Here is a 23,198-nt window from a genome sequence, read left to right on the forward strand (position 1 = left end):
GCCGGACTCTTTTTTAAAAGCAGGGGGTGAATGTGGTAAACCACTGTTAATCTATTGCCTGTGTGTGTGTGAGACATGCCTGGGCATGCCCCTGCCGGCCCTGCCTGAGACTCCTCCCCCCCTGGTCCAGGTATAAAGGTGACTGCTCCCAACCCCCCTACCTCAGTCTCAGGACCAGTTCATCAGCATGGGTGTGCTCCAAGTCTTTGCGAATAAAAGCCTATTTGTTCTTGCATACAAACTAGTCTTTGCTTGATTGATAGTGCATCAGCCTGTACAAAACTTAGAGTCACTGATAGGGGCCTGATTTAATACCAATTATATGAGGTTTTGAGACGATGAGGTCAAGATATCAATCATGAGGGAATGATAGCATATTTCTCCTATCCTGCACAAATGGGCAAGACAGATACCAAAATTATCTTAGCAAGAAATAACAGAAACTATCTTTAATGAGAGGGATGGTCCCACAAGTAATTGGCACCTTTAAGGGTCAGACAGGAGACTTGGAAATGAGATCAATAAATGACCATCTCCCTCGAGAAACCATTAGAAACTGATCATGCCCACCTAGACCAATCACAGATTGATCACACACCCTTTTAAGCCAATTAAGAATTAGCCTGACCTCATTTAGGTTAATTAGAATGCAATAACATAATTGATAACTCTGTGGGTTGTGACTTGGAATGAGAAAGTGCCTGTCTGGTAACAGGAGACCCTGAGTTTATATATCAGCAATGCCTCGATCCATGGGCCAATGTGTGGGCTTTAAATCAAAACCGTTGGCAACAATGTGCAAAAGAAAATTAGTTGATAAGTAGAGACTTTCACTGAGCAAGTTGTGCAGCAAGTGGCTGCTGTCCAGAGGGAAGCTGAAGTTATGGAGACAGAACAGAAATCGAGTGTGCCCAAGGCTGAACTGGAAAGCAAGAGCCATAGTATGCTAGTCAAGTACTATCCTGTTTTTAATAGGTATAAATTTGCAATTATTAAAGATTACTTCAGTTACTTCACCAAACTGTTCTCTGTTGCCTAAATAGTTGAAGTCTCAAATTAACACAATTAGAATTTAAGTTCAAATAAAGCCTAGAACTTACAACAGACGAGTAAATTTAGAGCTCATGGAATAAAAGTGACAGTACCAATATGAGTTGGATAGAGTGATAAGTTACAAAGAGTAATTGTGAACAGATATATTCCTAACTGGAGGAATGTTATAGTGAAGTTCCCAAGGGATCAGTGTTAGGACCTCTGCTTTTCTTGACATATATATTAATGATCCAGACCTTGGTGTACAGCACGCAAACTCAAAATTTGCAGACGATACAAATTTGAAAATACTGTGGACCATTGAGCATGGTAGTATAGAGTTTCAAAAGGACATAAGAGGTTGGTAGAATGGACAAGGAAGTGGCAGATTTAACGTAGAGAAGTGTGAAGTGATTCACAAAGAGAGACAATATAAAATAAAGTACAATTTTAAAGAGGGTGCAAGAGCAGAAGACCTGGGTATATATGTGCATAAATCATTGAAAATGGCAGAACAGGTTGAGAGAGCTATTAATAAAGTGTATAACATCCTGGGCTTTATCAATAATGGCGTACAGTACAAAAGCAAGGAAGTTATTTTAAACCTGCATAAATCACGGGGTATTGCACCTAGGTGTGAGAATCACACTTCAGGAAAGTGAAGGAATTAGACAGGGTGCAGAAAAGATTCATGAAAATGGTTCCGGGGTGAGAAAATCCAGTTACATCGAAATATTGAAGAAGTTGGAACTGTTCTTAGAGGAGACAGGTTTGAGAAGAGATTTGATCGACGTATTTAAAATTGTGTTACAAGACTGATGAGTCTAGAGGGAGTAGATGCTCACTGGTGGAAGGATCAAGAACTAGGGCACAGAGTTAAAGTAACTGGCAAAAGAAGCAATGGCAACATGAGAAAATCATTCTCACAGTGTGAGTGGTAAGGATCTGGAATGCACTACCTGAGAAGTTGTTGGCCTCTTTTAAGGAGGCAGGTTCAATTGATGCTTTCATAAGGGAATTGGATCATTATCTGAAAAGCAAAAAAATTCAAGGCTACAGGGAAAAGGCTGATGAGTTGCATTAGCTGAGTGCCTCCTTCATAGAGTGGCACAGATATAATGGGCTGAATGGCCTCTTGTATGCTATAACCATTCTATGATTCTATTCTATGATTAATGAAGAGTTTTAAAACAATAGAAATCTTAAACATTTAATTTAAATGTAAAGAAACTTAATGAAATGTTATATCCTAGAATATGCATTGTTAATGCTGAATTGGATAATAAACTACCTTATCAGTAACATTTATGCACTTTGACTCCCAAAGCCAGTTCGTGAATCGGCTGTGCTCATCCTCTACTCAAAGTGACACTTGGGTTTCTTTTATTAGGTAGCAGTCCCCACATAAAGTCAAATATGTTGATTGGAATCCTTAAGAGTATGCGGTATTCAATGAAGAGCCCAGCATTTGACTTTCAGGGTGACCCAGATCAGCTAAGTGGAGTCTGCTGAGCTCAGTTTGATTTCTAAAGAAGGTCTACTTTTTGGATTTTTAAAAGTTTTTTTCGGATGTCAGTTTTGAAGAATATTATGAAGGGTAAAAAAATCTTTACTGGTTAACAAAAAATCTTCAAAATACACTTAAATCTGCTGTATGTACCCTAAGCCTATCCCTAACAATTTGTTATTGAGCAACTTGGTATCATCATAAATTTATCTTTTACAATGTTAAATCTGCACTTTAATTTTAACATATTGAATTTTACTACATTTAACACCGATTTAACACTGCATTTTAAAATAGCATTCAGTATTTTTGTGAAAGAAGTTCCGTCGTGAATTTTCCCCCATCACTCCAAACAATTATTTTCTCAAGATTTATGTTTAACTCCTCCTCCCGGTACTATTCTCTAAGAGGGCATTGGCAACCATGGACTTCCAGTGCATTGGTTCATGATTATGCATGGAAAAGTACTGCAGTGGTTTGTCAATCCCTTCAGCAGCATGGCTGACCAGAAAACTCTCCTGCTCTTTACTGTCTGCCATCAGACACACTGGAAGGATTTAGAGGCTGATACTTAACTTGTCTGGCCACATTATGAATGCACCTTCCATGGCTATCAAGTCCTGAAGTGGGAGCTGAGTCCAGAGCATCTGGCCCAGAGGTAGGGATGCCACCACTGTGTTATAAGACTGATGCTTATCTATATTTTCCACAAATGCTAAAACTCACAAGGAAACTCACCCAAGTAGCTATTTTTTCTTTAATGGGATGTAGCCATCACTGGCAAAGGCCAGCATTCATTGCCCATCCCTAATTGCCCTTGAACTGAGTAGCTTGTTAGGCCATTTCAGAGGCTAGTTAAGAGTTAACCACATTACTGTGGGTCTAGAGTTGTATGTCGGCCTGACCAAGTAAGGATAGCAAATTTCCTTTAAGTGCATTAGTGAACCATGTGGTTTCTTTACAATAATTGATGATAGTTTCATGGTCATTACTGAGACCAGCTTTTCATTCCTGCTTCATTAATTAAATTCAAATTTCACCAGCTGCCATGGTGGGATTTGAACGCACTGTCTCCAGAGCATTAATTTGGGTCTCTGGATTACAAGTCCAGGGACATTAGCACTATACCATTGTCTCTCCAAAACAATAAGCAGCTTCTTTGACCGTGAGAATCAAAGAGAAAACTGTCCCTTTCCTAGTCCAGCATTCACACACAAATACTTTTCAACAGGAAGTTGCTGAATAATAAAATGTAGAAAATCTGATTGAGTTTTCTTCCTTTTCATAGTTGAGGGACATTGGGGCCAATTAGATTGTCCCATTATTGCTCAAACTGACACCAGCTAATTCAGTATGGATCAGAAATTCAACTTTTTATGGCTTAGTCCTACATCACTTATCAGTTGATATTCCAGAATTGATAGTAAGCCTTACTAAACATACCCATTTTCTATGTTTATAGCTACAGGAGGCGAACTTCATTTTGGGCATCTTGATACAAATGCACTTATCAACTTTTGCTACATTTGGCTGGAGTTCAAACAGTGGATTTCACCAATGAGGCACTGATGATTGACATTTGAATTAACAATAGAAAATTGAAATAATGCAAGATTCTGTTCAACACTCACACATATTACTCCCAAAACACAAGTTTCTGTATTTTTTAACCAACAGAACAGGAATGTTGTTAACAGCATTGGGTGGCATGGTGGCACAGTGGTTAGCACTGCTGCCTCACAGCGCCAGGGACCCGGGTTTGATTCCCGACTTGGGTCACTGTGTGAAGTTTGTACATTCTCCTCGTGTCTGCATGGGTTTCCTCCAGGTGCTCTGGTTTCCTCCCACAGTCCAAAAATAAGCGGGTTAGGTGATTGGCCATGCTAAATTGCCCCTTAGTGTCAGTGGAACTAGCAGAGTAAATACATGGGACTGTGGGGATAGGGGCTGGGTGGGATTGTGGTTGGTGCAGACTTGATGGGCTGAATGGCTGCCTTCTGCACTGTAAGTATTCGATGAACATTTATCATGCTGCAAATGATCATCTATTTTAAGAATATACATTAAAATAATTAACTTGTTAACTTCATTGGAATGTCTTGCTCTGACATGAAGCACTGATCTTGTCAAGTCCACTGATTTCCATGTCTGAATTGCCAATACTCCTGGACCACAGATTAGTGAAAGCTATTCACAGAATGCATTTTTTTTTTGCGGAAGCTTTTGTAACAATGTGTAAAATAGGAGAGGAAGGCCTTGATGTTAGCTGAGTTTTCAAAATTGTGCTGGCAATTGGCATGCCTCATGTAAGTAGTCACTTGTCCCCTGTCTGTCACTGGTCCTGTTACTTTGTATTTTTTAAGTTCTTGCCAATTTAATGGAGAAGATAGAAATGCAATAATTTTCAAAATGGTTACACATTTAAAATTTAGTATGAGTATTAGGAGCAATTTCTGATCTTGGGTTGCAGCAATGCTGGGCCTGTTATCTATCTGGTAATTTCCCCAAACCGTTACACACAGTTGAAACAGGCCCCTGTGATTTGGATGTAAATCCATATCCCTTTACACTGTGGCAGAGACTTGTTGCACTGCGCTTGTGTTTGGGAGTATTGTCCACCAAGAGCAAAGTTTAAAATTTCTTGTACTGTTGCCCACGGTTTTCTGATTGGACAGAAGTTCATGAACATGATGGAATTCTCACTTTGTATCCTGATCAGTTAGGGGTTCCTACTGGCAGGACAAAGTCAGAAAATTAGCCCACATTTTCCATTTCCAGAATGTCTTTTGGCTGCAGTCCTGATGTTTTCTTTGCTGATTAATTTTCATTGAAAACTTCAGTAGCCAACATGAGGCATCTCAGACAAACACAACTACGTGCAAACTTGTTGTCTCATCAAAATACAGATGATCAACATCCATCACCCACCCTGGTTTACAGTGTCACATTTCAGAAGAAACTTAAAAAAATAGATACAAGGTTGTCAAGCCTTTATTTTAGAAGTAATTTCCCAGGCCGACTATAATTGCAAATCGTGCAATGTAGATTTTTTGTTTTGTTCATTTTGGTTTAGTTTGAACACAAGAGGGAAAGGGAACCGCAGCTGAACTTCCACCTATCTATGTATCTTGCCCTTCCCTCCTGCCGGCCTCCCGTGCGGCACGTCACTCAGAAAGCGCACCAGACTGGGGGCTGAGTCCGGGGCTCGCTGCAGAAAAGACGGCAAAGGGGGAGGCTCCCTCTCGGGTTGTGGATGGGGATCCGCCATTTACGAAGCTCAGCGCCGTGCCCGTGCCCAAGCTGATGTGAAGCGGGGTGAGTTGCCGGGCTCTCTCTGGCCGTCATGAAGAGGAAGAACGAGAAGCGCCGAGGCTGTGTGTCGAAGCGGCGCTCGGTGAGGAAGAAACCCGAGGAAGAGCAGCCGGCGGCGGCTGCACTGGCGGCTGCTACCGATGTTTACATCAGGGTGCAAGGTGAGGAAAGCAAATGTCATGGCACAGAAGTGAAACAAACCATTTGTTGTTATTGGTGTGTCTGAAACACTGGACTCCTAAAGTCTGGTCGCTGCGGATGTAAACAGTTCTCTAGGAAAAAGGCAACTGCTTCAACCATTTTTATTTTCTGTTGCTCCCGCCCCAATTATTATTTAAATATCAAGAAACGGTCGCTCATTTATGGGAAGACTTATTGGCAGAACAAAAATCAAATAAATCATAAATGTATATATAAAAACATGCACTTCCCACTGAATGACACTGGACGATGGTTCACATCTTCCAACCATGACATTTTACCAGAACCCAGCATGAAACCAGTGAGATGGATTACAAGGCAGTTGAAAATTACGTGTTTGTTATAGTAATCATTTGTTTTATTTAAGTTGCCAAGGACGCGGTTATTTGTTTTTCTCCCAAATCGTAATAATGAGTCTCAAGTCAGTAAGAGTTGTAAACGTCTGGCTGTGTATATTAAAATTGGGGCAAAAAAGAGATTGTCACCAATGTTGTCTGTTTCGGTGAAGGGAAAGATCTAAGAAAATCTGTGCGCCATTCTCATTACTTGTGCATTTTCAGAACACACATGCATCCCTGTTTGAATGCTATCAGTTGTCTTGTAGATGTAAACATTGGCCCAAAGTTTTCTGCAGTGCTATCTGATGACAGCAATTTTATCATGATTTCAAACCCGAGGTGAAAGAATATATTTAAAGTTTCCGAGCAGAGGTTATTTCTTAATGCCGGTGAGGGTAATTTGACCAAAACGGTGATGCCCGTTCAGTGAGAGTGAGTAAATATTCTCAGCAAACAACGGAAGCTTGGGGTCAAGTTTGCGGATTGAACGAGGTCGTCTACAAAACAGTCTGTGTTTGGTCCCCATGACTGTAGATCAGACCACATCCTTAGCAGCGAATACAGTATTCTATATTAAAACAAGCAAATCACTGTTTCACCTTGAAACAAACACGGAGCTGTTCAATAATGGTCAGGACTACAATTAGAAGTGTAGGATAACAATCCGATCAAAGGGTTCAGACAATGTTACAAAGTTGATTGCGTTGTATTAATCATCAGAACCCCCAGATAAATAAATACCTGAAAACCTGCATGAAATATCCAATACATGCGTTTATGTTATTTAGTTGCACTTCGCTTTTTAGTCCAGCGTATTTATAGAAAAAGCCCTACTTAATGTAAATGATTCACAATAATTTAGTAAATCATCTGCAGGTTTAAATCGTGATTTTTTTCGTTGAATTTTTTAGAGCACTGCTGCATGTTGTGAACTTTTGCCCAAATACCCAGTGCTATTTATTTCAAGTACTGGAAGATTTTGCCACCAAGACAATGATAACGCAATAGCCAGCTTGACTGGCCAAAATCCTTCCACCCCTCATATCAATAGCCTGATTAATGCTTGTATGTGCACTCATTGGTACAGCACCTGTATGTATCTGTAAAGAACTTGGAAGGAAAATTAAGTTTTGAAAATTATGTATGGTAAGGGGTTACATATATTGATTACACTATTGCACATGCAAAGTTATTTCGCCGAACATTATTACAGAAAATTCAAGTTGCAACTGACATCCTGAAACTTGCGAAAACCACAGTTTCAGATCAGGCAGTTCCTAGAAATAGTACAATTTAAAATATCAGTCAGGATCTGTAGAATGGGTTAAAGTGGATCCAATTTTCTATAATAAAGGGACATATGAAAGAAATACATAAATACTTCATGTAACATTTGTCAATTTAAATGATCAATTTCAATAAATTGGTCAGATTAAGGGTACTATGTATCTTGATAATGTATGTACTGTTTCTGCTGCTGTCATTTCTCAGTCTACCACTTTAGATTTATAGCAAATTTAGGGGAAAAACTGAGTGGGGTGCCCCACTAGTGACATTGGAACCACTATTTCTAAACTGCATCAGTAAGTTGAATTCTGAAACTCAAGACACATTAGCTACATTTTCATATGTAAAATGAATATTTTCTTAATGATGGAAGACAGTGGAATAGCAGATGCATTTCAGTACCCATGATGTGCAAAGCTAGTGCACAGATACAAAAAGTAATAAAAACAACTAGCTTTTGTCTCGAGGAATTGGAATATAAAAGTGACTGATGCTGCAGTTAAACAAAGCCTTGTTTAGATCCTGTTTGGCTTATTGTGTCCGTTATGGGCAATGCTCTTGGAAGGATATATCGGCCTTGTTGGAGGTATAGTGCAGATTAATCAGAATGACCCCAGGATATAAACGGTTTAATTACGAGGACAGGTTGCATAAACCTGGCTTTGTGTTTAGAGAATTGAAGGGTGATCTAATTGCATTGTGTAGAATGATGAAATAGTTCAATGGGTTAGAAAAAGGAGTTTCTGGTGAAAAATACAGAACAAGAAACAATCTTACAATTAAAGCTGAGGATTCAGGAATGGAATCAGGAAGTGTTTTCCACACAAAGACATGGGAAAATTTGGAATTCTCTCCTCAAAAGGCAGTGAATGCTGGGTCAGTTGAAGTTTTAAGACAGAGATCAATACATTTTTTATTGGGTATAGATAGGTCTGAAGGAAGAGGGCTCAAAAAGGTGGAGAAGTGAAGTCGAGATACAGGTTAGTCAGGATCAAATTAAATGCCGAAAGAAGTTTGAGGGGCTGATTGGCTTGTTCCTGTTCATATGTCCCTTGGAGAAGCATTGGAATCAAAGGAGGTAGCCTAAAAAATGGAATGAGCTAAACAAAGTATGTCGGTGGGCCAAAATGTTGTTGTAGTATGTCTTTAAGGATGTGAGCATTTCTCTGTATATATCTCTCGAATGGAAACAATGTATGTATTGTGTGTTCCAGTTTTAGTTTCACTTTTGCTTTGTGCAGAGAAAAGAACAGCTCCTAGTGCTCCAAGCTATACAACAATGTAAGACTGTTCTTTGTGCTTAATCCTAATAAATGAATCCACAATTTGTTTACCCAATTCCTTGTAAGTGAATGGTGCCTTGTGCCTTATATAGCAAATAAGTTGAGGACTAATTTGACTACAACATGGAGTGAAACAGTGGTTCGTATGGACATAGTGGGAACTAATAGACATCTTTAATAAAAGCCGTGATATGATGACAAAGGCAAAAAAAATTAAGTACAGGTACGACAAGATGAACAGCACCAGTTTGAGTTATATGGCAAGAGATGATACTAGAAGTTCAGGACAGAGTGCAATAGAGTTGCAGCATCAGACAGTGATGAAAATACAGCATGGTTACTGAAGAAACATTTTTGGTGACACATTATCGAACAAGTGCTCAGACAAAAAGCTGGTGTGAGCAGATAGAACCCTTGTGGTGAGATTGCAGCACGTAGCCACGAGTGAGACAGCATGTTGAGGGGACCAGCACCAGGCTAACTCAGTCAAGAAAGGCGAGTGATAGGATGCAGGCTGGATTGATAGTGATAAAGGAAGAGTTAAAACATGTTTCAGAATGTCAATCTCGTTCAAAACATGGTAAAAGATGCCATCTCACCTTCGGAAGTGTTTGCCAAAATTCAAATAATTTGTCCCAAGAAAGTTGGCAACTATTTATTATTGGCCAAGACTGGCACAGGGAAAAGTGCCTCTGCGAATTCCAAAGACATATCCACAGACATGGAAGGCCATGGCAAAACCTACTATTATGAAATTTTCAGCATAGAGTGATTCATTATTTCTACATGCGGTGCTGGAGTGCAAGTGCAGTCGATCTTCCTGGGTGTCACAGATATTAAACATAGGAACTAGAAGCAGGAGTAGCCCATTTTGGCCCTTCGAGCCTGCTTTGCCATTTATTTTGATCATGGCTGATCATCGAATTCAATATCCTGACTCCTCCCCCCCCCCCCCATTCCCCCCATATCCCTTGATCCCTTTAGCCTCTATAGCTATATCTAATTTCTTCTTGAAATCAGACATTTTGGCTACAACTACATTGTAGAAACTAATGGTCCAATGATTGCAGGTCTACCAACATTTCGAGATCTGACATTATTAATCACTTCAGTTCGTGATCTAACATTGAAATATCAAAATGTTTTGACAATATTGGCAGTTTTCAGGGAGCTGCACCATTACTCTTGCAGGAGAATGCAAGTTCCATTTATTGATCCACCACAAGTGCAGAATTCACATAAAGGCCAAACCAAAGGTCAGACTAGACAAAATGGTAAAAGATAGAATCATTCAGCATGGTGGTACAGTGGTTAGCACTAATGTCTCACAGCACCAGGTCCCTGGCGCTGTCTTTGTGGAGTTTGCATGTTCTCCCCATGTCCATGTGGGTTTCCTCCGGGTGCTCCAGTTTCCTCCCACAGTCCAAAAGATGTGCGAGTTAGGTTGATTGGCCATGCTAAATTGTCCATTAGTATCAGGGGGGAATTAGCAGGGTAAATACCTGGGGTTAAGGGGATGGGGCCTGGGTGGGATTGTTGATGCAGGTTTGATGCGCTGAATGGCCTCTTCTGCACTGTTCTGATTCTATGATTCTATTAGAAAAGTATAACAGCACGCAGATTGGTGCAACTTGATCATGTGTGTCATAAAGAAAGACAGATCATTGGAAAATGCTTTGATCCACTATCATTGTCCTTACAAAATACCCATATTGGAAGATTTAAATTCAAGATTTGCGGGTGCAAAATTCTTCTTGAAACTTGATGCCAAGCACAGTTATTGGTTAGTACATCTCACCGAGAAGTCCCAAGAGCTTACTACATTTCATACCCCATTTGGACAATATTGCTTTCAAATACTTTTTTTTAGTTCTTGGTTAGCAAGGACCTCTCTCAAGATCAAGTGGACTGGAAGGAATGATGTTCAACAGTCTGAAATCTGACATCAATGTGCAATACATCTGTTTCTTTTGTTCTATTTATTCGAGTGCTGATACATGTCCTGATCTAAGTAAATGTGAGGATATTCAAGCCATGCCAACACGCCAACATAATGACAATCTTTGAAGATGCTTAGATCTCTTTAATTTCTTGTCTCTATACATTTCCAAACTTTGCTCAAAAATCTTCATTGCTAAGGGAATTATTAAGAAAAAAAGTGCCTTGCCTGTGGCACGAAGACCACAGTATCTCTTCGAAGCACAGTAACAGTCATTATCAGAAGTTTCAACATTGTAATTCTATGAACCTAGGAAGACAACTACCCTGGTAGAAGATGCATCAGAGAGAGGTCTGGGAGCATGCTTACTACAAAAGGGAAAACCTGTCGCTTCAAAAGCTTCTGGCTGTAATACAATCCAATTACTCCAACAGTGGGTGGGAAACATCATTTTCATATTTATTTGGCAAAAGATTTGTTGTAGAGACTGACCACAAGCCATTGGAAATGATCTGTCAAAAGCCATTGGCCAGTCACTGCAAAGATTGCAACATCTCTTGATAACGATTGAAGACTATGACTGTGAGATTAGGTACAAGCCTGGTAACTTGATCATTACACTGGATAATCTTAGCACATTGCCTAATCCAGCAAAAACAGAAGATATATCCTTCGATCTGTAAGTTGACTTGATCAACTTCAAACTTGAAGATGTTTTCCAAATTGATTTGATACATTTTATATATTGTCAATGCCAGAAGCTAAAAGAAGAGATGATGAAAGATTCTACACTACAGAAACTGGAAAACCATCATTGAATAATGGATTGTTTCAATTTAACATGCCCACAAACATGTGAGCCCATTTTAGCCTTATTGGACCGAGCTAATGACTTGGAGAGTCATTGTTAAAGGCAGGCAGGTCATCATACCGGAAACTTTGTGACCTGATTTTCTTCAACAACTTCAACACTTGCACATGGGCATAGATCAGATGAGAAGCCTTGCAAGAGAGAGACAGTCTATTGGCCGGGTATGAAAATGACACTGAAATCGTTGTTAAGAAGTGCGAGGTATGTGTCAAGAGAATATGCCAAGTCAGCACAAAGAACCACTAATTCCACATAAAGTTCCTACCCATTCTTGGTTCAAAATTGTGTTCAACCTCTTTGTTAGCACTGACTTCATTGCCATCATCGACTACTTTCCAAGCAGCCCATTTTTCAACAATTGCATAACACGTCAAACAAAATTATTGTCCCAATACAATAAATATAATAAATTTTCAGTTTATTTGCCATGTCTGGAGAGATCATTTTGGATAACGGTCTAAAATTTACTGGTAAGCCATTTCAGGATACGTGTAAGAAGTGTAATATCGATCACACTACCTCTCCTCATTATCCTAGACCTAACAGCTGAGCTGAATGAATGATTGATACGGTAAAATAATCCTAATCCTCAAATATAGACTGACGAAGCAAGATCTACACATTGCACTGTTATACCTGAGAGCAACAACTTTAAGTGCAACAATTCCATCACCTACTCTTGACCATTCACTCTCTCAGAAACTAGAGAGCAAGTTTTAAAATTACAAGGAAAGATGACTAATAAAAATGCAGATAATTAACATGTTGGGATAAGGGGTTTGCATCGAAGATCTCACTCCAGCTACGTGGCAACCTGTCAGGGTGGAAAGGATTTGTTCAGAACCAAGGTCCCATAAAGTCATTACACACAAAGGCACAACATTGAGGACATATTCGATCCATTCCACCTTCTCAACTACATAAGAACATAAGAAATAGGAGCAGGAGTAGGCCATCTAGCCCCTCGAGCCTGCCCCGCCATTCAATAAGATCATGGCTGATCTGACGTGGATCAGTACCACTTACCCGCCTGATCCCCATAACCCTTAATTCCCTTACCGATCAGGAATCCATCCATCCGCGCTTTAAACATATTCAGCGAGGTAGCCTCCACCACCTCAGTGGGCAGAGAATTCCAGAGATTCACCACCCTCTGGGAGAAGAAGTTCCTCCTCAACTCTGTCTTAAACCGACCCCCCTTTATTTTGAGGCTGTGTCCTCTAGTTTTAACTTCCTTACTAAGTGGAAAGAATCTCTCCGCCTCCACCCTATCCAGCCCCCGCATTATCTTATAAGTCTCCATAAGATCCCCCCTCATCCTTCTAAACTCCAACGAGTACAAACCCAATCTCCTCAGCCTCTCCTCATAATCCAAACCCCTCATCTCCGGTATCAACCTGGTGAACCTTCTCTGCACTCCCTCCAATGCCAATATATCCTTCCTCATATAAGGTGACCAATACTGCACACAGTATTCCAGCTGCGGCCTCACCAATGCCCTGTACAGGTGCATCAAGACATCCCTGCTTTTATATTCTATCCCCCTCGCGATATAGGCCAACATCCCATTTGCCTTCTTGATCACCTGTTGTACCTGCAGACTGGGCTTTTGCGTCTCATGCACAAGGACCCCCAGGTCCCTTTGCACGGTAGCATGTTTTAATTTGTTTCCATTGAGATAGTAATCCCATTTGTTATTATTTCCTCCAAAGTGTATAACCTCGCATTTATCAATGTTATACTCCATTTGCCATATCCTCGCCCACTCACAGCCTGTCCAAATCTCTCTGCAGATCTTCTCCGTCCTCCACACGATTCACTTTTCCACTTATCTTTGTGTCGTCAGCAAACTTCGTTACCCTACACTCCGTCCCCTCCTCCAGATCATCTATATAAATGGTAAATAGTTGCGGCCCGAGTACCGATCCCTGCGGCACGCCACTAGTTACCTTCCTCCAACCGGAAAAACACCCATTTATTCCGACTCTTTGCTTCCTGTCGGATAGCCAGTCCCCAATCCACTTTAACACACTACCCCCAACTCCGTGTGCCCTAATCTTCTTCAGCAGCCTTTTATGGGGCACCTTATCAAACGCCTTTTGGAAATCCAAAACACCGCATCCACCGGTTCTCCTCCATCAACCGCCCTAGTCACATCTTCATAAAAATCCAACATGTTCGTCAAGCACGACTTTCCCCTCATGAATCCATGCTGCGTCTGATTGATCGAACCATTTCTATCCAGATGCCCTGCTATCTCCTCTTTAATAATGGATTCCAGCATTTTCCCTACTACAGACGTTAAGCTGACCGGCCTATAGTTACCCGCCTTTTGTCTCCTTCCTTTTTTAAACAGCGGCGTAACATTAGCCGTTTTCCAATCAACCGGCACTACCCCAGAATGCAACGAGTTTTGATAAATAATCACTAACGCATCCACTATTACCTCTGACATTTCTTTCAATACCCTGGGATGCATTCCTATTGTGTCTCAAGCAAGATCCCAAATGCAACCAGTAACAATATCCAAGAATGACTGTCCCACAGTCACTGTGAGAAATCAAAGAAACCTCTATCTGGGTGTACAAGCAGAGGAACTTTATACTTATAAATACATCAGTTCCATGTGGTTATGTAAACATGAACATAAATATGCTTCTTTCGATGGAGAAAAGTAGCTTTAAAAAGAAAGGGGATTGTTGTAATATATCTTTAAGCATGTGAGCATGTATATCTCATGAGAAGGGAAATGACATGTACTAGGTGTTCCTGTTTTAGTTTCACTTTTGCTTTAAGCAGAGTAGAACAGGTTCTAGTCCTTCAAGCTTTACAACAATGCAAGACTGTTCCCATGTGCCTAATCTCAGTAAATGACCCCACAATGTATTTACCCAATCCCGATGCGAGATTGGTGCCTTGTGTCTTCTACAGCAAATAAGCTTAAGGACAGGACAACAATAGCATAAGTAATTTAATGCAGACAAGTATAAAATGTTTTACATAGAAGGAAAGCTAATGAAGCAACATACTCACTAGTGATGTTGAAATAGCAATGGATGAAACTGTAAAAGATCTCGGCATCTTAGTGCACTGAAATCTCAGCTCGCCCAGCCAATGCAAAGCAATAGTGTGGAGTTATGGGACCCGGTTGGTGTTATGACCCTCATACCCAATCACATTGGAGTCAACCTTTTTAAATGTTGGTGCTCAGCCAATATTGACCGTTTTAATTTACTCAGGTTAACTTTTCAAATTCCTGGTCACGATTGTGTTGCTGTTTTTGAACCTGATGCTTATTATTGTATGGTATTTGAGGGTGTTTTTGTGGTGATGATGCAGCACTCTGAAACTTTAACTGTGTGGCTGCCTCATGCTGAACTCTCCAAAGAGATGGGTGATCTCCTATTGTTCAGTCCCATGTGCCCTGTGTGGTAAACCACTGTTAGCTTATTACCTGTATATGTGACATGCCTGGACACATCCCTGCCGGCCCTACCCGAGACTCCTCCCCCCCCCCCACCCCCCCTGCCTCAGTCTGGACCAGTTCATCGGCCTGGGTGTGCTCCAAGTCTTTTGCTAATAAAAGCCTATTTGTTCTTGCATACAAACTAGTCTTTGCTCGATTGATGGTGCATCACCCTGAACACACCTCTGGCAAAAAATGGCCCTGTGAGTGAATTTTCCTTTTTAAACTATTCTTACTCATCCCACAACCCATTCAGTTAAGTTTGTTGAGTGTCGATAACAGGCTCACTGGGTTTGTGTACAGGGCAAATGCACACAAGGCACTAATTTCTACTAAAATTTTGAAACAACCAAAGAATAATTCTTCAAAACATGAGACTTATTCTCACTAGAAAGTCATTCTTCGATATTGGACTGAAAACTCTAAACTCCTACTTTAAAATTTAAAGTATATTTCATACCAGTATAAAGTCAGTATATAAGATTCAATATGCTCACATCAAGTCACTGCAAATTCCTGGTTTATTAGAAGGGAAAAATGATGAATGTAAATGGGGTTTACTAAAGGGGCTGCCTGCATTAATGGTCATCATTGTTGGGCAAAAATGATCCCCACACTCATATGCTTCAGAGACTTGGACAGCCTACAGCAGACACCTTAAATCACTGGAGAAGTAACACCAATTGTTTCTTTGCAAAATCCTCCAAACCAGTGGCAAGAAAGATGGTCCAACAACATGTCCTCTCCCAAGCCACCTGCCCAGCATTAGGATGTAAATCACTCAAAACCACTTCCACTGGCTGGGACATTAATTTATATGGCTGACACCAGACTCTCGAAGCAGCTGTGCTACATGGAACTTGGTTGTGGCAGGAGACTCCTAGAAGGTCAGCAGAAATACTTTAGGGATGATCGCAAAGCACCCCTGGAGAGGTCAAACCTTGTGGCCAACTTACGGGAGACCATGGGGTAGGATCAGCCAAAATGGAGAGAAATCATTTTGGAAGGCACCAAACACATCAAGAGACTTTGTTGGAAATGCACATTTCCAAAGTTGAGGTGTTAGAGAGAGCACACAAACATCGAAACAACTCATCTACCAGCATTTCAAGTACCGCCTTGCCCCACATGTGACAGAGTCTACAGATTGTGCTCTGCACTTATCAGCTATTTCAGAACTCATCGAACTTGAGTGAAAGCAAAGCATCCTTCACACCAAGGGACTGCCTAAGAAGAAAAGTTTGCATTATAACAATAACAACTTGCATTTATGTAGCACCTTTTACAAAGTAAAACATTCAAAAGTGCTTTACAGGAGTATTATCAAACAAAATTTGACACTGAACCAAATCAGGAAAGACTAGGACAGATGAGGTAGATTTTAATGAATACTTACATTCATTATAATGACTTTCATGGCCACCAGATGTCCCAAGTGCTTGTGGTAATGTAGCAGCTAATTTGTTTACAGCAAACTTTCTGTATTGTGAATGACCAGATCATATCTCATCCAAAAGATGACACCCATGGCACTGCAGCACTTCCTCAGTACTAAACCAAAAGCGAAATACTGTGGATGCTGGAAATTCGATATAAAGGCAGCAAATGCTGGAAAAACCCAGCAGGTCTGGCAGAATTTGTGGAGAAAGATATAAAGTTATCGTTTTGAGTCCATATGTGTACGGACCTGAAACGTTAACTCTGTTTTTCCCTTCACAGATGCTGCCAGACCTGCTGAGGTTTTCCAGCATTTTCTATCTTTATACCCTCAGTGTTGTACTGGCAGACCAGCCTAGAGAATCTACAAAAAGTTTTGCTCAAGTTCTGAAGTGGGATTTAAAATCTACAACCTTCAGAGGTGAGAGTGTTACCAACTAAGTCACAGCTGACGCCTTAAGGAACATCTTTAAGTAGCAGGGAGAGGCAGCAGAATTTAGGGAGAGCGTTCCAGAACTTAGGGAAAAAGCAGCTGGAGGCACCGCTGCCAGTGGTCAAGCAATTAAAATCAGGGACACACAATCAGCTTTTTGGGTAAGATCAAGCCCAAGATCAGGTATGTTGCGGGGCTGTTTGGGGTTCAGCTTCTTACAGACTTTGTTCCCTTTAAGTGACCAAGTAAAGAATTTGGGAATTTTAAAATCGGCCTTTTATTTACGAGCTGTAGCAAGGGCTCTGGTATGCCAGCTGTGGTGCAGTCCGGAGCACTGGATACAGAGTTACAGAAACAGATATACTTCCAGATTCAATTACAAGTAATTAACATATAACAATCAGAGATGGAATTTGCATAGAGGTTATCTATATCCACTCAGAATTATTGATTAGGTTTACACAGGGTATAGTTGTCCAATTACAACTTGTGCACATCTGCCTAATTATATCACCGAACAAGTATTTTTTTTATTACTTACCACCCTCCGGACACAAGTATGATAGCTATATGTCTGACCAATGGTATATTAACCTCCCATATCCATTGTTCCTTGTTATAACAGATACTGACAAGCTGTAGCTGCATATGATTCAATGGGAGTCTTATGTGTAGTTTTATGGTCCTTGACACTTATCTGGGTCTGCTTTAATCAAGACCTGTGAATTTCTCATAGCTTTCTCTATGTGACTGAGTCTAGCAGCTTGCAATTTGTGTGATTATTAATCCTTTCAAGTTGCAATGCCTTTTCTTGTAAGCTTGGATCTTTAATGTCTCTCTGGTGGGGGTCATGAATTGGTTTCAATTTGAATTGGCTTTTGGAGCAGCAAGGAGATGGATTAATGGCTTGCCCTGTCCACTCTGCACATTGGCTTTGTAACTATAAGAAAGGAGTAAAAATTTTGATAAAAGGCCAGAATTAGAGGATTACAGAGAGCTCAAGTGGGTTGTGGGATAGGAGAAAAGTGAGCGAGATGGGGGAAGTGGGAGGCCAGGGAGGAATTTGAAAACAGGATGAAAATTGAGTTAGCTTCAGATCACCGCCGATGCAGGGAGCACAGTGATGGGTAAGTGGAATTTGATGCAAGTTAGGATGTGGGCAGCAGAGTTTTGGATGAGCTTAATTTTAAGGAAGGTAGGAGGCAGCCAGGAGAGCATTTGAATGGTTAAATCTAGAAATAACAAAAGCATGGTTAAAGGATGAGTGAAGCAGGAGTGAAGATAGGCAATGTTACGCAGGTGGACGTCGGTGGACAGTGATGGAGGTGATATAAAGTTGTAATCTCGCCTTGGGAAAATAGGACGCCAAAATTGCAAAGTGTCAGATTTAGGTTCAGTTACTAACACTGTATATCAACAATTTGATGTACTTTTTATTTCAAATGAACATTTTTTAACAACTCCTAATAGTTTGGTTATTGGTCACCCCACCACACCCGCCTCCACCCCCACCCCCCCCCCCCCCCACCCCAAATCCACCAGGTTCTGAGAATAACTACTCTAATCACTAACTAGTTGTATCACGTTTTAAGAAGTCATCAGGTTTGAGGTGTGTGGACCCTCGCATGTGTGATTTGTTTTGTATATCGCCTTTCAAAATGATGATCTAAATAGGGCAGTGGAGTATTTTTTATATTTCTGATTACTTATAGCGATAGAATGTATGCATATTTGCATATTTGAGCAATTTCATTCACAATACATGTGAATGTACATTTACCCTAATACAAGGAACACTCTTAAAAGAATATAACTTCTAGTGCTTCTTGTTCATTTGTTCACTTCATCAACAAGAGCTGCCTAAATTAGAATGCGGTTATCTTTCAACTACAGAGACCAAACATTGATTGCTGCTGTGAGAAGAGCATTTTGAGACTTGTTGTAAGATCAGAATGCTGAATTGTTTTCTGCTGGCAAAAATGAAATGGCAATGTAAGAATTTTCTGGGACCAGCATTGATTCCTTTCTTTAACCAGGGCATTGAATAGCCATTTTGACATATTTTCTATCTAAGACAAAAACAAAGGCAATAAACGCTGGAATCTGGAAACAAGTCAAAAATGTGGAAGTGCACAGGTGATTCAGCATCAGAAAGATTTTTTGTTTTGGTTGTCACCCTTTCTCGGAATTAGCTAGTTCCAGTAAAGAGTTGCAGTTGAAATATTAGCCCTATTTTTTTCAGGGTAATCGGGTCTAATGTCTAATCTTATCCATCTACTTTGCAGGATGCAATTTTCTGACCAGCAATTTGAAATAAAAAGTAATGCTGCACTAATAGGATGTATGGCTTTATTTGATTATTTATTTGAGAAGGAGTGCACTTTGCAGCATATCAATATGGCATTTAGCCACCAAAGCAATACTTTTGATCCTCTGTAAAGTGGCAGAAAATATGTGCTGGTCATGGTCTGGGCCAGCATGCGCATGCACTTGGTTGCCTACCATATCCGATCCTTCATGAGACTCGCCACTCTATCCATGGAGGTGGATATCAGCACAAATAACTGAGATATTATGGCACTCATGCTAGAGCTGGACTCCTCTCTGCCAGGGTGTACACTACCTCTGGAAATGCTGACGGAAGCGCACATATTTCTCATTGCTGCTCCACAAGTTCCCTTTTGTTGATGACCTCCGAGAATCAGCATCTGTGCCCAGCTAAGCAGATCTTGGGAGTGTCCTGTGATGGGCACTATCTCCTGCTGTCCCTTTCTCCAATACCTGCTCCTGCTGATTTGATGTGCTCCTCATCACACATCACCTTATCTGTCAGTAATGCAGGACCCACTGCGATGTTTATAGTTGTGCTGGTGGAGGGCACGCACGAGTCATATGACAGTACTTCCTCAGGGTGTTAATCCTGCTCTGTTGATACTAGTTTATGGACCTTGGGGACATGGGAGACATGAGAAAGTAGTTGATATAGGGGAGATTGGCTTCCAACTTAACGTAGTCCGGATCATGACATTTATTATATCTGTAACATCATTTCAACATGAGTTAAGTGCCAACTCTCTATGCTTCATCTAATGCTGTCAAAATCATAGCAGCACTCCATTCTACCGAAGGGATTTCCCTTACTCTCTCAGAAGTGCCAGGTGTGAGCAGACCCCTTTGAAGTCCTCTGACTGACAGAAAATGTCAGTTTCATCTGGGGGATTCTTTTTTTTTGAATGAACAGCAGGTGCAGCTTGGCTACTTTGAACTGCTCTGATTGACAGCTCCAGAACAGATTAAACAGTTCATTATTGATACAATCCAGTAAGTCTCAAGAACTTCCTATTTTCGCCACAGCTGCTCATTCGGCCCCATTCTATTAATATTGTATTTATTCAAGTCTTTGAGCCATCCTGGAAAGCTCAAAGGCTTTGAAATGCTTTAAGACCATAAGACATAGGAGCAAAATTAGGCCACTCGGCACATCAAGTTTATACTTGTTTATATTCAGTTTCATTGACAGGTTGAGGCTATTGCACAGTAGGTAGGAGTTGTTTGTTTTTGTTTCTTTTCACAGTTGAATACATCTCAAGTTCTTCCTTTTGTTCATTCTGCAATGTTTATGAACAGGCTTTTTCTGATTGACCGGTTGAGGCTATTAAGCAGCGGGCAGAAGCTTTCACTTCCTCTTTTCTAATGGCAGTGTTTGTAAACAGGTTTGTTCTTTGATCTGAAGACCTTGGCTGATTATTTTTCTTCCATAGTGAGTCTTCTTCAGACACTCATGCTGGAATAGCATGCTTGCACTGGAGGTGGCCTTCAGCCATAGAAGAGGCTTGAACCACTCCCCCTGCCACACTGGCTGTGTCACTGTGGCATCACAGGATGTAGAAATGCCGGCGTTGGACTGGGGTAAACACAGTAAGAAGTCTCACAACACCAGGTTAAAGTCCAACAGGAGAGCAGTGAATCAGGCTTACAGCCCAATAATGACATTGAAATGAGAAATTCTGATTATTCATTAGGTGGATCGGGCCAGCGCAGCAGGCAGGGAGACTTGCAACATGTTTGACACTCAGCGAGAATCCTGTTTTTTACCTAATGCCTAAATCAATGGGCCATTGCGATTACAGCCAGGGGCAAGTGGCCGCAGAGAATCACTCTAGAGATACTGCTGGTGTTGCTACCTTGATTTGCACATAGCAGTTACCATGAATGATGGGCACAAACTGAAATTACAGCAAAATTACGAAATAAATTGAGTGAGAATGTAGGTAAGCAGTATTGAACATCACGTAATCTTGCTATAATGAAAAAAGCCTTGTATCTGATAGATATTCACTGTTTTAATCTACTCCTTTCTGTGCAAGGATTTATTACACCTACATCAGAGACAAGATCTGTCAGCAAGCAGCTGCATTGTAAATCCTGTAGATTGCCATTGTTGCTACTCTTGTATGCCACTTAGTTCTGCTGTAGCAGCAGTACCCTGAGTGCCAGTTAAATACTGCTGTTTATTGAGCCCATGTAGACTTTTGTTCCCTCTGAGGATCCAGGAGCAGCCCAGATACTGAAGGTAGGATTTCTAGTGAGATTTCCAGTAGAACTGCATATTGATGCTCCTTGAAATCGATTTGGTAGAACAGTTTTCTGCAGAGTAGGATTGTCTAAAATCAGGACTTCTACCTGGGGGGTTGTTTGGGATGGGAGAAGAGAAAGCAAGTTACTGTCATAGATTCTCCCCACCACAGAGAAAAAACCTAGATGGGGCAATAGAACCGAGATGGGGCAATACTTTGCAAATGAAAACATTGCAAATGTTTTCTTTAACTGCCTTTTCCACTAAATACATTGCACAACAATGAGAAGTTTCAGCTATACGATAAATTTGTGAGTCACAATGAATTGTCTAAATTGCATAACAAAAGTTTAGCACGAGGACTCTAATATAAGGTTCACATGCAGACTTAATCGCCAATTTGTTTTAAAACTAACAGCGCATGTGAGAAATTTTGGTCAGTTGCTGGGCCCCTTCTTTAAAAGCATTGTAAATTCAGGGCTTTGAGTACCTTAAATTCCGTCATCCCTGTCTTTTTACTTGAGTGGGTAACTAGTTGAACAAACAGCATGAGTGGCATTCCTGAGGCTGTGCACCTGACATTTGCAAAGTTCTTCATCGGGTTTTGAGTTTCGTGAAGTGGATTGGAACAAAGAATAAATGACTTGCATTTAAGTTGCACAACCTCAGGACATCCCAAAACACCAAGTAGTTTCAAAATATGGCAAGTGTTATGACCTCAACAAGTAATTTTATCACTTAGTCATGTGATATTGATCAGATAATCATTTTTTTTGTAAATGATATTTATTTAGGGATATATTTTGACCAGGACACCAGGAGAATTCCCACATTCCACCACCCCGGGATCCCGCAGGTTTAATATCTAATTTTCAAGACAGCACCTCTGACAGTGCAGCACTCCCTCAGTACTGCACTGAAATGTCACTTTAAATTTGATGGTCAAAACTCGAAGGTGGGGTTTGAACCCACAGCCTTCTTACTAAGAATGAGAATGCTGACACTGAGGGGCGAATTTTCCTGTTCTGCCACCACGGGAATTGTAGCGGGCGAGGGGCGTACTATGGAAAGGTCCGTTGACTTTGGGTGGGATTTCCCGGTTTTGGGGTGACCGTGGCTGGCAAACCCTGTCCCTAAAGTTATGTCATGGGTATGTCTGAATTTTAACCCATGATGGTTATTACAAAGTGAGAATGCTATTAGGTGTGACTTTTCTCTGGACAATGGGCTGAATGGTGTTCCTTATCTGTTTTATATATGTATATATAATAAATTAATTTGATGCATTTTATATTTCAACAAGTTTTCACTGGCTCTTCTAATGATTGTAAGGTGATAAATTTTGTGTTAGCTCTCAAACATATTAATTTTACAGTGTTAAAGGTTGGGAAATAATTCATTTGTAAATTTGGCTTAATCTCCTGGCAGTGACAAATAATGATTTTTAAGTAAAGATGAACTTTGGCAAGCTAATGCTGAGAATGAGCTTCCACTTTGGATCTGCTATTGTTGCCAT

At 40.6% G+C, this 23,198-nt stretch overlaps 1 protein-coding gene across 2 annotated transcripts in view; it reads left to right on the forward strand.

Annotated features, from left to right (window-relative positions):
- The first annotated feature begins 5,705 nt into the window (after positions 1 to 5,705).
- LOC144494890 (dual specificity protein phosphatase CDC14A-like) overlaps positions 5,706 to 23,198 on the forward strand; it is a 125,932-nt gene continuing 108,439 nt past the window's right edge. For both annotated transcript variants that reach the window (XR_013498170.1, XM_078214399.1), the window contains exon 1: positions 5,706 to 6,012. Coding sequence is in view for 1 of the 2 variants with exons in the window: in XM_078214399.1 (XP_078070525.1) it covers positions 5,883 to 6,012 (130 nt within the window). In the remaining variant the exon portion in view is untranslated. The remainder of the gene's footprint in view (positions 6,013 to 23,198) is intronic.

Source organism: Mustelus asterias, chromosome 6, assembly GCF_964213995.1.
Source record: "Mustelus asterias chromosome 6, sMusAst1.hap1.1, whole genome shotgun sequence".
NCBI classification, from domain to species: Eukaryota; Metazoa; Chordata; class Chondrichthyes; order Carcharhiniformes; family Triakidae; genus Mustelus; species Mustelus asterias.